Consider the following 17,416-nt stretch of genomic DNA (forward strand, 5'->3'; position numbering starts at 1 on the left):
TTGTTTCCCAACACTGGTCAGGAGAACGCTTCCTCTCAGCGGTGCTGCCTTTAGGAGCCGCTGGGACTTCTGTGAAAGTGGTGGCAATATGTGGAGGCGATTAGATGACCAACATCTATCATGACTGAAAAAAACATGAGTAAAAATTTCAAGTTATTACTGCAAAATTTCAGCTTGGTAACTCAAAATTTCAAATTATTTTCCCAATTTCAAGGAAGACAGACAAACAAACAAAAAATTTGAAACAAAAAAAAAAAAGGAAAATCAGTTAAGAAAAAACAAAAACGTAGAAAAATGGCTGTCCCAATTTGAAACATTTTTAGTCTCAGGTGGAGAAATATGATTTACAGATTTTCATTTGTGAAACTTGTGATGCACAATAGTTTAAACAGAATTTTGTGTTGGATAATTGCTTTGTGAAGTATAACAATAATAAATAAAGTAAAAAATACAGTCCTACTTAAGTAGCTTAATGGGGCTCAAATTAAATGATCAAAATATATTCCAGAGTAAACATACTTACTCACTGTAGAACGTTGCTTTTCTGAATCATATGCATTATATTATCTGTTCACTGTAGCTGGTAATCATGTTACTTTATTCCACATGTTGTCACTGCAAGGTTCTTTCAAGTTTGCCATAAACTGCATCGTTCTGGTCTTTGCAAAAACTACAATATTAAACCTGCCTAGCATATTCAGGTCCTGAAATCCCAAACAAAGTAGTGTTTAGAACTTTTATTGTTCAACATGACATGTCCCATACATTTAGACAGAGGCAGCACATGGCATAATTAACCACCTACATGGCTTCAAATTATTGCCTTTAGCATCACAGAATTAGAGGATGGTACCTTTAATCATGTCGGTTACTCGGCCTTTAAAAGACGACAAAATCAGGTGAACCCGAATTGTTATCTGGCTAATAAGTAACAATCGAAAACAAGACTTAATAAGCATTCGCCACTTACAGAAGACTGGCTTCATTATTGATTATTTCATGACATTTAGTTTCATTTCTGGCTAAATGTCTGAAAGAAGGTTCAGATTCACCTGATTCTTAAACTGCTTAATGGGCCACTATAACGCTTAGTACAAAAATATTAAACCAAATTTCCACATACACTATTAGCCTGATAAGAAATACTGCATGAAAAACAAGTGTAATCACAGACTTTTAAATCAGTCACTCATAATAATAAGTGTGAGTGGACTATTCCAGTGGCTCCAGGACAGGTAATCAGTGACAGAGTTAGGTAAAAGTGACCTCCAACATGTAGAATTTTAAACACTTTCCAAGATGTTACATAAATTAGTAGAAATATGTTTGGTTGGTGTTACTGAACATCACTTGGTGCGCATCTATTTAGAAGCCTGTTTACACTGTTCAGGGAGTTACGTTTTTTAAAGTTAGTATTCTTTTCATGTAAATTCGGGAAAAAAAACTAATGAAAAGAAAATCGGACCAGTCAACCAATGTGAGAAAAAAAACTTGTGACAGTAAAATTTCAGTCTAGTAGACGCACATATACTGCTTGTGTACTTGAGACCCATTTAAAACAGCTAATCACATTCTTTAAATGTTCAACCATATTATAATGCAGCTAAAATGTGTGCTGAGCTGTGTCTAGCACTGCCCACACAACTTTAGTGTACAAGGTTAGTTTACCAAGTGTGGCTAACGTTTCTGTCCGTGCAGGTAAACGTCCACATGTCTGTGCAGACTGTGTTCATGCACCGCTCCAGTAGCAGTTTCTGCCATGGCCTACATGCAGCTGTTCACTTTTTTAAAAGATCAAAATACTTCCATACCGCACTGGTTAGTGCGTCTGTCGTCTGCTTGTTTTTCACATTGCTTGCTTTCAGGTTCTTGTCACAGAAAGAAAGAGGCGTGCTGCTGGGGCTACACTCCTACATAACACCTTAGAACAGTTTACTGGCATTATACATTAAAAATATGAATATTTTGCTTATAGCGCTAACATTTCTTGCGATGACTAGTGAGGAAAGCAACATGTAGTCACCTGCCCGACTAGTGCTGCACATCCCTAGTGTGAAACACCACACAAAAGTATGAATAAAGTTCTAATCACAGAGGTAGTCCCTTATTTCCACATCACCTTGTTCCTGTTTTACTGTCTGAAGTCTTAATAATACTACAGGTACATGTCTTTTAAATACATCATCCATCTTTCTTGTCTGTTATGCACATATTAATTGGAGAGTTATCATCGCTTTGTGAGAAGTCATCATTCCTCATATTGAACTCAGACTCCTCCTCAGTCTGAATCTGCTCGTGTTTTCGTCTGTGGAGCCTCAGGCTTTGTGAGCGGCTGAAGCCTCTCCCACAGATGTCACAGCCGTACGGCCTCTCTCCTGTGTGGAGCCTGAAGTGATTCTTTAGGCTTGAAGCTCGTGTGAAACTCTTCTCACACTCAGGACAGTCAAACTTCTCACCTAAGTGGATTTTCTCGTGTTCCCTCAAGCGGCCGGACTGGTTGAAGCTCCTGTCACACACGGAGCAGTGGTAGGGCCTCTCTCCTGTGTGCGTGAGCCGATGTCTGTTCATGGCCCCCGAGTGGGCGAAGCTCTTCCCACAGTCCGGACAGGAAAACGGTTTCTCTCCTGTGTGAACCTTATAGTGACCTTTGAGTTGCCCTTTCTGGGTGAACTGTTTCCCACACAGGGTGCAGCGGTACGGTTTCTCTCCAGAGTGAATTCGCATGTGGATCTGAAGCGCAGACATCTTGTGGCAGTCTCTTCCACAGAGGCCACAGCAGTAAGAGCTCTTTGGTATGTTGTTATTTGACTGTCCTCGCACTGGTGGTGCTGGAGGGCATTCTTTTTCACTGTTTGCAACACGCTCGGGATCTTTTCCAGACACTGTGGAAATGTAAATATGAAGAGCTGAAACAAGCCATTTGAAACCACCAAAAACAACAAACAAAAAGTTAAAGCTACTAGATATTGGTAAAGTATTTTGGAATATAAGTTTGATGCAGTGTCTGCCATTCGTTATTTCTAAAATGGAAAAGCATCATATTTAGCTAAATTACACCTAACAAGTTTCCTGTTACATTGTAAAGTAAAATTACTGGTTTAAGATGTTGCTGTAAAAAAGTGAAGGCTGTCATCCAACAGCTTTCACCATTGAAAGTCAAAGCCCAGAAGAATTATGTGCAACAATAACCTATAATTACCTTTTTTTCCCCCACCACTTTAAACGACTGCTATATAGTGTTACTTAATGCTGCTCTAAATCTGGGATAAAGAACATATTCTTGCCCAGCCACTTTAGAAAACACATAGACCTTTTCCACTTGTGCCTACTTGGCTCAACTCGACTTGATTCGGTTTCGGTTGTTTTCCACTACAATCGAGAACCACCTAGTATACTCGGAGTCGTTATAGCAACACCAGCGAAGATCCAGCGAAGGTCCAGCGAAGGTCCAGCGAAGGTCCAGCGTAGGTCCAGCGAAGGTCCGCCAAAGGCCACACCAAAGGAGTATGACAAAATGATGGTATATCTGCTTCTCAGTGTGTGGCTTTTTCTCAGATTCGGGTACCACTGTATTGTTTTTTGTGTGGCCATTTCCCGTGTTGCCAGGTTTCAAAAATGACGGTTTTGATTACCAGGTACTACCTCCTAATGGGAAACCTTAAAAACCGAGTCGAGCCCAGTCAAGTAGATACTAGTGGAAAAGAGATATTAGATGACCTAGTTACCCACATTCCAGTTAGTGACTACTCATCAGCAGTAGGATTTGCTGTTGTGTATTCTTACTATTGAGAGGTTGCTGTTCTTCCTCCTTTACTGTAATACTAATTTCTGTGGTGCTTTCCTGACGCTGCTTTTCAGTTTCTTCTGGTATGGTACAGTCCTCACCAACAGACACCTGCTCTGGAGTTTCTTCCACTGGGAAAAAAACAAACAAACAACACAAAAACAGCACTGCTGATCAAACATGTTTACATTCCTCTTAATGCGTAAAAAGACACTCTGGAATGTCATGTTTACTTACCGCACAATGGTTCCTCTTCTTCCTCCTCTTTCACGATTACATTCATATGTGGGGTGGGAGCAGTGTCGTCCGGCTGGCCGATGGGTCCTTCCGGGGTATTTTCACACTGAGCTGCTTTTTTAAAACCCTCTGAGGAAGTGGGCTCAGTTGCACAAGGCACAGTCTGACTGACAGACACCTAAAAACACAATTTCAGAAGAAGAAATGGAAGTAAATAAAACACAGAGATACTACTTTTGCATATCTGTGTACTGCCACTACCTCAGAGCTGATGCTGCTGGCCAGATCTCGCTGGGAAGATTCTTCAGCTGCAGCCTGAACTAAGTCTGACACAACCTCTGCATCCGACTCCTTCTTGTTCTGTGTGCATGACCGTTTATGGTTTCTGAGAGTTCCTGCCAATGAGAAGTGCCTCCCACAGTCTGCGCAGGTGTACGGCTTTTCCCCAGTGTGAATCCTGGTGTGCCTCCGAAGCTCTCCAGGAGCAACAAAAGACTTATCGCACTGTGTGCAGCTGTAAGGTTTCTCTCCCGTGTGAGTCCGCATGTGTGTGGTCAGGGTCCACTGCTGTGCAAATGTCTTTCCGCAGTCAGAGCAGTGGTAAGGCGTGATGCCAGTATGGAGGCGCTCGTGTCTTACAAGTGTACCTGACAAGGCGAAGCGTTTGTCACAGAAAGAGCACTGGAAGGGTCTTTCTCCAGTGTGAGTCCTCTGATGATCCCTCAATTCAGCAGCTGAGTTACAGCTTTTCTCACAGTCTGAACAGGGAAATTTCTTCCTCGTAAAGCCTGCAACAACCTCAGAGTGCATTGCCTCCAAGTGCGTTTTCAAGTGCCAGTGACGTGAAAAGCTCTTTAGACAGATGGAGCAGTGGTAAGGCCTCTCACCAGTGTGTGTCCGCCGGTGTAGCCGGAGCTCCCCCTGACTGGCAAATCTTTTCTCACAGAAAGTGCAAGGGAATGGCTTTTCCCCAGTGTGAACCCTTTCATGGATCATGAGAAGCCCCTTTTCTGGAAATCTCTTCTCACACATGGAGCACGGGAAAGGCCTCTCTCCCGAGTGAGTACGTAGGTGACGCTGAAGCTTAGAGGCATAAGGAAAGTCTTTCCCACATACTGAGCAGCTGTGAAGAGAAGGTGGTTTTTCATTCTCGCTTGGACCAAATGTCTTTGAGGGAGCATCTGCAGGTATGACGCCAGGGATGGCACTCACTCCTGTGGAAACACAAAGAACAGATCAGCAACCAAGAATCTGTGTGAACAACTAACACCATGCTTATAAGCACTTCAGAAATCAGGTTACCAGATGTTGTCTATAAAGCTGACTGGGCGAGGGAACTGCCAATACTTAATTTTGAAACAGTTACCAAATAACTAAAAAATTAAACAATAGAGTCAGTTGCCTCTCCAATGAGATTTCATCCTGCACACAGATTCCAGCTCCACGTCCTTCGAATGTAGCTGCTGAAGATGGTCCTCATTTGGACCGTACAATAAGTTATGTCAGTGAAGCTGGCATCTGTCTTACCGTGGAGGAAGAGACTCTCTGGAGAGACAGCTTTAGGATATCAACAGCAACGTAACCAGCCTGCAGACATGGACACACGAGACAGGAAGTGCCGGGGCCGGCTGATTAGCAGCCACTGAGCAATCAAAATGAGAGCAAGAGGATTGCTCACTAGTCAAACTAATCATGGATCGCATAGTTCTCTCTGATCGTCACCAAATACACAGTCACATGATTCATGACCAAGATTAAAATTCTGAACCAACTGAGGTGATTGTCTAAAAAAAAAAATTAATTAACTAATAAACTCAGACACACTTTGTGAAGATGGTCAAAAGTGATGGATTCTTCCCCTTCTTAGATCAAACATTATCACTACCGTTTTTGCCAAAATCCAAAAGTGGCTATATTCACTTATTTTAGTTTTTCTTTTACCAATTTATTTAACAATTTCAGAAGCAGGCTATGCTTCTTCAAAAAAAACAAAAAACAAACTAGTGGCAGATCGGAGCAGCTGCAGGACCTTTGGAAATAATTCTTCTTGAGAAGTATATTAGAGCATTTTTCCATCTATAGTTTGTTTACTCTGGTGTAAATCAGTTTATGAGTTTGTAATCTTGTAGCTTTTTCCTGTGATTTGGTTTCTTTTCACACAGAGGAACCAAATGTGTCACTACAAACCATGTGAGAATATCCAGTCCACTTATTTCCTCAAAGTAAATACAGGAAGAAGGTGCTGTGTTCTGGATGAGTGGAGAACATGGAGAATTTATGCTCATATCACAGCTACTTAATAGGCCGTACTGATGTACTATGGTACCCGCCCGCATCCCAGAATGCAATGCATACATGGCTAAAGGGAAGTGTTTAGCTCTAACTTGCAACATATATCTGGTAGCTGGGTCAGATTGCATTCATGCTATAAATGAAACGCTTTACAGTTTGTTTGGAACTGAACTGAGACCAAGGGTCTCAGTCCAGCTGTTTTCATCCACACCAGCGTGTGATCACCATGTTCACATCTGCACAAACAAACTGCAACAAACCACAGTCTGATTTTAAACAGAATAAACGCTGCAGGTGTAAAACTGTACTTTCTTTGAAACTAACTAAATCTGAGAGAAAGAAAGCCAAAAACGCCTTTTCAGATAGTCCATTAATGAGGAGAGGACATGCACAGATGACACTCTGTCCAGTTAATTAGATTAGCAAATGCGCCTAACGTGAGAGCTTCCAATTTTCAGCACACAGTTATACTGCTACTGTGTTGAATTACGTTGAATAATAAAGGAAGGTACATGCCTCACACAGGAAATCACCACAAACCACAAGAATCAAAACTCCTATGACTCACACAGTATTTAAAACATCGCTAATTTCTATTTTTCTTGTCGCTGGTTCATTTTTGCTGTTGTTTTATTTACTCACTCAGATCTGAGAAATCGACTTCTTCACCATCAGAGTTGATCAGCCCTCCAATCTCTTGCTGATCATCTTCAGTAAGGATCACAACTGAACCAAAGTCTTCTGGGTTTTCAGAGCCCATCTCTCAAATATACAGCCTGATAAAGGTGAAGAACTGTCAGTAAACAAACACCAAAGTAATAATTCACACCAAACTACTGTCTGCAGTTGGCCAAAAGCATCAGACTTGTTTTAGACTCTTTCCTTTTGGCCCCTATATTATAGGTCTAAAACATGCATTTGAAATAATGAGAGCAAAAACATAACAAGTATTTTAGCATTACACTACAAAGGGACATCTAAACATAATTTCCTGATTTTGCCTTCCTGAGTAGTTTTATTTATCATAAATATAATTTTCTCTCATTTCCTGATTTGGATCAGCACATTGTGAAGAAAAGGAAAAAATTATTGTATATATATATACATATATATAAGTTGTTTACTTGGGTGATAACAATTCCAAATGTCACAAGCACAGACCACACAGAAAACATATTTCTTTGCAGAAACCATATTCAAGGTACTTCTTATTAGGATTAAATGTTTATCAGAATTAAGCATGACATACTGGCAGCAATAAAATAGATGTGTATTACAAATGCATTAATATATCAGGCAGACATCGGCCTTGGCCAGTGTTCTTGCTGACTGCGATTGGCAGATGATGAGATTTACTGCTGGCAGTGGCCGATGTTTATCTGTTGTGTCATCAATTTTGTGGTGGCTAAATGTTCAAAGACAGTGTGATGAAGAGCAGAAAGATGTTTGTTTTTTTAAATGAAGATTTATTTCTCTGGCACAAAAGACGGAATAACAGCTAAAGAGAAAACACACTGGTATTAAAAACTAGTATGGGTACAGAAATTCACAAGTGGGGCATCTCAAATGATTACAGTGTTGTTTCTGATATTACATTTCATAATGAGCCACAGATTTTTATTTAACCCAGCTGTGATTACCTCATTAGGTTGATATCATTTAATGCCACAAATCACCCACTGGGGCTCACAGAGTGACTGATGTTCTCTTCATTTGGTTGCAGTCTGCTTAAGTTTAGATCCATCTACAGATGGATCTGAGTAATAAAGGTATTCTTGTCACAGTGAGCAAACTGCCTCCATCGTCCTGCTCAAGGACACTTGGGCAGCTTAGATGCTGCTCTGTAGAGGAGGTGAACCAGGCTGGGCCTTTAAATCTGAGCTGCCTCTTCAGTGACCTATATTACTGTGAATTCTGTGTAAAAATAAATAAATAAATAAAATAATTCAGCAAGCTCTGAAGTGGTCTGCAGTGGGGGAAGCTGTACTCATACATCTGTGGCAACTCAGTGTCTCGGCTAGCTCAGTAGCATTAGCTCGGAGGGGCTAATCTGTCTCCATCCATGAAGTGTCACACTAATGTTGACTTAAGTTAAGCAGCAGCCTGACTGACTGACCTGTTGGTGTATATAAGTCGTGGCAATGAATAGCCATCTCAGCCGGAGCAGACGCACACAGTAGTACAGACAGTTTGACCTCAGGCTGAATGATGCCTGTGAGTCGTGACGCGGCGGTGACCAGCGCTTTGGTCAGCCACCATCTCTGCCTCCATCTACTGTTATTAAACAGCTAGCCAGTAACGTTTACCAGCTATGCTCATCTTAGCGGGTAGCTATCAGCCCCCTTAAGCTACAACCGATATTCAGCAACTAATAACAGGTCCCACCGTTTCATGCTCCCACGTTAAAAGTGATAAATTTGCGCAGACTCCCCCTAAGCTCTGCAAACGACGCTAACTCAGCTAGCTAACACTTAACAACAGACAATAGACATTTTGACCAACCTCTGCATAGATTTTTCCCCCAGGTAAAAAAAGTAGTCGCTCGACAGAAGTTTATGGAGACGACCTGGAAATATTTCTACGTCTCCCTTGGGTTCATGCTCATGTGTTCACACAGTGTGTCAAATTAATGTCAACTAATGAGTTACGGCAAATAAGCGTTTGGATTTGATGACAACCTTTCTAGCTTTAGCTTCTAGCTTCAAGTATCGTCGGAACTTCCGGTTGGCCTTTTAAATCACAATAAAAGCCTCGGTAATAACATTTCGTGGAGCTTTTTTGTCAATTCGCAAACATGCAAAACCGTTTTGAAATGTGTTAAAACCGCACAGCAGTCAGTCATTCCTTAAATATTCAAATAGAAGAGGGTCGTCAAGCACAGGTGTAACTATTGGGATTCTCTGCTGCACTGCACTAATAAATGCAACAGACAAAGACTAATGCATTCACGAGCTTCTGCTATGACGCATTCAATTATGTCTCTATTTACACGCAACATTTTTTTACTTTTCAAGTGCTGCAAATGTCAAATGCACGTGAATAATGTGCACTCACTGGCCATTTCATTAGGTAAACCTTGTCAACAACTTATAAATATAAATATATATTCACCCAATCGCATGGAAACAACTCAGCGCATTCAGGCATGTAGACATGTTGAAGAAGAGCATCAAATCACTTCAAACTCAATGAGGAAGAAAGCCAATTTAAGTGTTTTTGAATTGGACACAGTCAGAAAAAAGAGAAAATATCCTGTGAGCGGCAGTTCTCTGGGTGAAAATGCTTTGTTGATGTCAGAGGAGAATAACCAGGCTGCTGCAAACTGCTAGAAAGGCAATAGTAACTCAGCCACTCGTTACAACCAAGGTATGCAGAAGAGCATCTCTGAATGCACAACACTTATCATTTTGAAGCGGTTGTGTTACAGCTTTCAAGAACACACCGGGTGTCACTCCTGGCATCAAGGCTCACCAAAATTAGACATTAGAAGATTGAAGAAATGTTGCCTGGTCTGACAAGTCTTCATTTGGACAGTAGTGTCAGAACTTGTTGTAAACCGCATGAAAGCATCCATCCTGGCATGATGTAATGACATGGGAATATATTTTTGGCACACTTCAGGTCTCTCCGTACCAACTGAGCATTGTTCAAAGCCTACCTATGCACTATGATGACCATGCCTATCGCTTTAATAACATTAATGTACCTGCGTTAGAAAGTCTATGCATAAGATAACCTAAAATCTTTCTGGAAACCAAACATACCTTTTCAGTACCACGTTGGACGGCCTTTTTACCTTCAGAACTGCCTTCATTCTTCGTGGCACAGATTCAACAAGGTGTTTGTAACATTCCTCAGAGATTTTGGTCCATGTTGACATGATAGCATCACACAGTTGCTGCAGATATGTTGGCTGCACACCCGTGATGCAACTCTCCCAATCTACCACATTTCAAATGTGCTCATTGTCATGTTTCAGAAACTCTAACCCAACGATCAAGTTTGGATGAACCAAAAATACAAACAACTTTTTTTTTTTAAGAACCATTGACCAAACTACGGACAATGGAAGTGACCATACAAAATATACTACAGGAATACTTTTTCTACTTGAGTCATCTGAGAGATTTTATTTCAAATTAACTCTTTTCAGACACTGGATATGTAACATTGCTGGCTTGATGAATCTGTTAAAGTGACAACAGACTGCTACGTTCACTACAACACTGATGGGACGAGACACCGTACTTGCACAGTATTGCGCACTACTTGCGAGATATAAAGATACATCAATTGTCATACATAATGCACGAGGTCAGAGTCTTTTTGTCAGCTTTTTAAAGCAGAGGCCACACTGTATGTGCGATTACAGGACTTTAATCAATGGATCAGACAATCTTGACCAACCCTGTCTCCATTTTAGGGTAATTATTAAACATCAGATTAATGCCATTGTGCCACATTCATAAGTATGTGGCACTTCTTAGACTGCTGTAAATGTTCTTAATCACATTACTGTTTGTTTACCACTATCAGCTGCTGTTTCGGTCTCCCCAAAGTTCTCATGGATGTTTTTGGCTTCTTGTCATGAATCTTCACATGCGCTTGATAGCCCTGATAGTAATAGAAACACTTCCCACATATCTTACACGCATACGGGTTCTCTCCGGTGTGAACTCTCAGGTGAACTTTTAGGGTATCTGCTCTGGAGTAACGTTTCCCACAGATCGAGCACAGGTGAGGTCGCTCTCCGGTGTGAGTCTTCAGGTGCAAATTGAGGTTGTAAGATTGCAAAAATGCCCTCCCACACTGATCACAGTGGTAGTTCTTTTCTCCGGCATGGGTTAACTTGTGTTTTTTAAGCATTTCCATCGTGACGCAAGTCTTCCCACACTCTGAACAGAGATAAGGTAAATCTCCTGAGTGGAGGCGCATATGCATTTTAACACTCTTATTATGTTTGAATCTCTTCCCACAGTCAGGACATGCGAAGGGCTTCCAGTGAGTCTCGCGGTGTTCCTCTAGCTTATGTTTCTCAGGGAAGTCCATTCCACACTCCCCACACACGTGAACTGTAGCAGGAGATGCTTTAGGCTCGCTCTTCTCTTGAATTAATGTCCACTTTGGTAGCGCTCCTGTGAAAAATACAAACATGTACACAATTAAAAATAAAGTAAACAAACAAACAAACAAACAAAAAAACCTCAAGTTCACAGACAGGTGAACTGAATAAAATTGCTCATGATGTTACACAGTGAGAGCCTCTGCTTGAAAAACGTGGGTCGAGGCATTGATTGTTTTGTTGAGTTCACACTAAGTTCTCATTACATTTGCTGAAGAAACTGATGACTCATCCTGCTATGTGGAAACTACCAACCAGCAGTTGGCTGAATGAAGATGATGTAATTGTTTTTAGTTGGTTTTTTTTTTTTTTTTTTTTTTTCAGTTGAATAAAGTAAGGGTACAGTGTGTAAAATCTCACTAGTAGATTGCTGACTGCAGTCAACTGAATTAAAAAAAACTTTTTAAAAGTAGTCTGATATGAGTCAATGACTCATTGAAACTCACCTCTATACAATGATAGCGATACTCAGGCGAGTTGTTGGATATCCTGAACTTTTCTGTTGGTAAGCTGCTTTTGTTGTTAGCGGCTGTTAACCTCTGTTAGCTGCTGTTAGCAAGGATTAGTGAAACTTTCTTAGACTTTGTTGGACTCTGATGCTTAGTGATTGTGATCAAACTGTTTATCAGTGTTGTTCACTGTCTGGAGACGGGAGGATCACATATTTAATCTGCTGACAATAATTAATTGTGACAATATTGAGAATAAATAAGCATGTTCACGGATATTTTCACGTGTTAAAAGGCCTGACTTCTGCTGACGGCTTAGAGGTCAGAGTTGAGGAGGAAGAAGATGACATTTTGTCCAGATGCTGATCGTGTTTTCTCTTTCCTTTATGTTTTTGTTTCTTTGGCACCCTTTCTCAGATGATAAAACACAGTTACTGGATTGGATTGGATTGGATAATGCATGGCAAACCTTGCCGACCGTACTTACAATACACAACTTCACGCTAGGGAGACAGGTCAGGCTAGGTAGCAAAAGGAAAAACAACGAAATGTGTAAAACAAAAGGTCAGATCAGGAGAAAAAAAAGAATTTCTGCTCATACTGATCCTTAAAAGGAGTCAGCATGAGGAGAAGACAAAAACTCCAGCACATAAAAAGCACAAATATCACATCGTAACACCATAAAAACACAAGACAAGCAACATGGGGGGGTAGGCCAACGTGCACAGCTGTTGGCATACCAGTTCAGCCTGAGAAAGTGTCCTTTCGCCCATTAGGCGAAGATCAACAGTCCGCAGCCTACGCAGGTGGCCTCGAGGGATTGGGCAAGAGAGACAGTTCGTTCTCATTATCATATCTCTTGGAGAATTGTTGTTGTTCTCGTCAGCAAGTTATGATGCTTTTTTATCTTGAATCTAAGGGTTGCAGACACCAATTAAAAGGACACCTATGAGTTTTTTTCTCCCCGACTGTTGGCCTAATACAAATGTGGTTGGTCTCTAACAACATACAGCCACAATGAGATTAGGCAGAACAGCGATGTCTATCTCGCCCACTATATTCAAGTTGGTGGGGCAACATGGCGGCAGCTACAAATCGGCGTCCGCTCTTATGCATTTTTAATGGATTTTTTTAAGTTTAGGAGAGTGCATCAATTTTTTGGAAGATGTTATTCTATTTATGAGTGAACACTATTTTTTTTTTTAAATTAAACTGACTGTAATCTTTACACAGCTCATGCTTGTTCGACCAGTAGAGACTGCCCTCTGCTGGCACTTGCCGTGCAAAATGCATCACCTTAACATCAGTATTCGAAAGAGGAGCAGCTGTATTTCTGAAGGTACTGAAAACCATCAAAACACCCATTCCTAAACACCCAGGTATTCAACAAAACCGTGATACCGGTCGAGTCTACTCAGCAGTCCATACATTTTTTAACTGTTCTGTGCAGCTCGGTAAAATATGAGTAAAGAGGATTTTCAACTGCCACAAACATCTAACTGAAACAGGTTAAAGTGTCCTGAGCACAGCGGGAGGTTCCTCTCACCTCTGTGAACTTTCATGTGTGTCTTGAGGTTTCCACCCTGGGTGAATCCTCTCCCACATATGAAGCATTTGAAAGGTCTTTTTCCCGAGTGAATCACGAGGTGTCGTTTCAGGGCGTTGTGCCGGGGGAACACTCTTTCGCAGGTCGTGCAGTAGTACGTCTTCTTTGGTTTACAAAGCTCCTGGGAGCTGCTCTGTACACTGGTAGGTTCTAGAGTGAGAGTTTCTCCTCAATAGTGAATAAATACAGAAATCTGTCAGTGTGAAGTTGTTGCACTGCAAGCATCGTGTGTGTATGGTTTCCATTTATAATCAAATTATAATATTAAAGTGTGTGTAGATCTTTCTCTTATTTCAATAGTTTTCAGACATATAAAGCATAAAAAAGGAGAAGACAAAAAATCGACTCTGTTACTTTTGATATCTTTCTAACAGAAGGCAAGAAGTTAAACCACAAATTAAATGAAGCTCAAAATAATATTCATATGTGTACCACAAAAAGAAGGACCATCTTTCATAATGAATGTTGGTGAAGCCCAAGACATGAACATGATTTTTAGCTTCACCTTGTGCAACACATGTACTGTCTGTCAGTCTTTTTAATACATTTTAATAACACTCCATCACCTGTGGGTGCCGTGCTGTGATCCTGTGTTTCAGGTCTGTGGTCTTCACTGGGATTTTCATCAGTGTTCGTCTCATTCCGGTTTATTTTCTTTGGCGTGTTGTGATGTGAGACAGACGGAGTGAGCTCCAGCTCATACGATGGAGGTCTGGAGGAAGCCCCTGGTGTCCAGGAAGACTGATCTGCTGAACAGGTGTTTTCAGGTTTTTGCTCCTGATCCTGTGCACACAGAGAGCTTTAAATTCTCTTCCTGGAAAGCAGTGTTTGCTGTGAAATGGTGGGATTTTTAACATCTACAGGATGCACTTTTTCCCAACCTTGTGTTGATTTCCAAGCAGATGGTAAGGCTTGTTTCCTATATAAACAAACTCATTATTATATTACAGCCACTAACAAGGTTACACAGGTTACACAGAAAACCTGACCGTTTTCCAGACAATCATAACTAAATAATGACTCCAGTATGACCAGTGATGCTGTCCTCACTCTGAACGTGGATTGTTTCTGCTCCTGGTGGCTGTTCTGTTTGTTCTGCATCTACAGCATCATGCACGGTGACCTGTTTGGTGACCGACTTGGGAGCACTCAGGCAGCCAGCGCTGTAGGATTAAGAAAAGGTAATGGAAAAAAAAGAGTAATTTTTATTGATACAAACTTCTGGTTCAGAGCTTACCGAACATGTACAGGGGGAACGTAATCCTGAACATCGCTGTCATCATAGCAACCATCCTCTTTTGCTGTTTCCTCTTCTGATGTCGAACCATATCCTTTGTACTCACGTGGAAAACAAGTAATTTCCTCTGTCCTGTTAATATTTTGTAAAATGCAAAATATATTATTAGACAGTTACGACCCAATAAAACACTGATGAACACAACATACGCTGCTTTATACCCTGTTTCACATGTCAGTGCAGGTTTGCACACGCTGCTTTTCAACAAGCTGCACCCAGCATGAGTTAAATTAAAGGTGCCACGTTGTGTGCCATTTCCATGTGGTCACAGCTTCTGAAACCTTTCCATTCAGAAGTGCTGTCAATAAATTAAATCATCATTTTAAAACTGAATTTTTTATTGATTGAGGCTATCTTTGTCTAATATTAAAATGTATTGATGATGCAACCTTTCAACATTTGACAAATATGCAAAATTCTCAGAAATCAGGGAGGCGGCAAATACTTTTACATAGCACTGTAAATCTTGTAGAAGTGCAACATACATTTGAGGTTAACTATTAACAGAGCTGAAACCATTGCTCTAAGTTATGGAGGCATTTATTATGTTCTTTTCTCACAGCCCACATCAGAGCGAGACCAGATCAAAAACTACTACACTGACCAAATCTGGACTAGTTTATTTGTTTAAACAGTTTCTGATTTGTAAAGAAAGGCTGCTTAAAGACACAATAACAAACTGAACAAATGTTTCAAACATCATTCGGAGCTTTAATTAAAAAGTCCAACAGTGTTTTAAAGAAAAAAACAAAGCAATACAAAAAAAAAAAAAACCTCACTGCTGTACTTTATTTGTTTTACTTTCTTTTCCGGTAACTGTTAAATCAGAAGCTACCTTTGTGTGCCTATGTGCTTTGCAAGCCAGGGACCACTCACTTCCCTCTTTGCAGTCTAGCTGTTGCGTCGCAAACCCTGCAGGACACACCCCCTGAGCCTAATCAGGAAACGCCCATCTCACTACAGCACACGGTCAGCAGTGGCTGCAGCTGGACTACTACCAGATACTCATAGTTAAAACCAAACCAAACCCCTATGCTACTCAGTGACTTTAGCTTTATGATGACGCTAACGTTAGCTTGACTACAACATGACAGTGATAGACCACGGCGTGTTACATTTGACATCTTAGCTACCTTAAACACGATTCAAGCACAGGTAACTACCTGTCCAGCAGAAATGTGGCGAACTCTGCATCTGTTTTGAATCCTCTCTGTTCCCGTACGTGCTTCCACCTGTGAAAAACAGCTCCAATGTTTAGTCTGTTTTTGTCTCGGGCTAACGCTTTCGTATCAGCTCGCTGCTTGTCGGGAACCTTCTCTTTAACTGGCTCTGTTATGTTCGCTGGCATTAGGAGAAGGGGGACGGGCGTTTCGTCGCATGCTGGAGGTTGCTCCTCAGCCATTGTTTGTAAACTTTTCTCCAAGATTTGGAGCTAGAGCGCATGCGCAAGTTAGAGGCGGTGCGCGGCGCGTTCACGAACCGGCTGCTTCTCGCACCGCTGGTGTTCAGAGAAACCCCTGGTACTGAATGGTAAGAGAAATCGACGGCAGAACAAATGGGAGCTTTCAAGGAAATAAATATACTTTCTGGGTACCGGATAACGAGAGGGTATTTTAAATAAAAGTGAGAACAAATTATAACTATATTGAGAGCATACTGGCCATCAACATGGAAGTAATCATGGCTATGGATGAAAGTGCTTCCCTATGCTCTAACATAGACTCTATATAAAAAGTGGATGCAGTCACTGTGACCCCTTTCAAGACATCATGATGTACTGCATATTTTGAAACCTCAAGACTAGGTTTCAAAAGCTCTATTTGGATAGGGTGACCATATTTTGATTTCCAGAAAAGAGGACATGAAGAACTTTAATAATACTGTTTGCTTAAAGAAAACTAACTATGTAAACAATGCCTTCTCTGTGCAGTTAATTAATGGTGAAATACAAAATGTCCCATAAGCTTTTACAAGTCAACAAGACCTGGTCAGAACCCCCTCCAAAACACTCAGGTAGGTAGATTGTGGTGTTTAAATGATGCTCACACCAGCATCCATCCTTCCATGCAAGGCAGGATGGATCCATGGTTTCCTGTTCTTTCCATCAAATTCAATCTACAATCTGAATTTCAAAGTAAAACCATTAGTCTTTTTAGTCATTTCCAGGCAGTTCTCTGTAAACCCTAGGGTTAGATGTGTGGGAAAAGCCCAGTAGACCAGTTTCTGAAAAAATTCGGACCAGTCTGTCTGGCACCAACAAGGACACAACATTCAAAGTCACTTAAATCACATTTCTTTCCTGATCTGATCTTCTGCAGGCCATCTTGACAAGTGTAAATGCACTAAGTTGCTGTAATGTGATTGATAAGCTAACCTCACGTTCAGGTGTGATTGGCTGATTGTTTTCAAGGACAAAAAACAAATAACAGTCATATTTCTAGCTTCACTGGATTAAGCTTTTGGCTTAATGGCAAATCCTTGCATCAGATCCACTGAGTCTCCAGTATCTGGAATAATCAACATTAAGTTTAAGAGTTTGGTAAGACTACAATTACAAAACACACAGGAACAATTATTATGATTTATTGTCTTCACAGTTCTAGTCACATAACAGCAACTGTGATTAAAA

At 40.9% G+C, this 17,416-nt stretch overlaps 1 protein-coding gene across 1 annotated transcript; it reads right to left on the reverse strand.

Moving 5' to 3' along the window:
• Positions 1 to 730: 730 nt before the first annotated feature.
• Positions 731 to 16,199, reverse strand: LOC134629682 (zinc finger protein 585B-like). Its single transcript, XM_063477207.1, has 13 exons — positions 15,951 to 16,199; positions 14,728 to 14,859; positions 14,541 to 14,653; positions 14,372 to 14,409; positions 14,057 to 14,273; positions 13,431 to 13,658; positions 10,830 to 11,448; positions 10,110 to 10,128; positions 6,956 to 7,073; positions 4,283 to 5,235; positions 4,022 to 4,199; positions 3,784 to 3,915; positions 731 to 2,882 (listed from the first exon to the last, which is right to left on the reverse strand). Exons 1-13 carry the CDS (start codon positions 16,187 to 16,189, stop codon positions 2,182 to 2,184), a joined length of 3,687 nt encoding a protein of 1,228 aa, XP_063333277.1. The 5' UTR covers positions 16,190 to 16,199; the 3' UTR covers positions 731 to 2,181.
• Between the last annotated feature and the right edge of the window lie 1,217 nt (positions 16,200 to 17,416).

Source organism: Pelmatolapia mariae, linkage group LG6 (genome assembly GCF_036321145.2).
Source record: "Pelmatolapia mariae isolate MD_Pm_ZW linkage group LG6, Pm_UMD_F_2, whole genome shotgun sequence".
NCBI classification, from domain to species: Eukaryota; Metazoa; Chordata; class Actinopteri; order Cichliformes; family Cichlidae; genus Pelmatolapia; species Pelmatolapia mariae.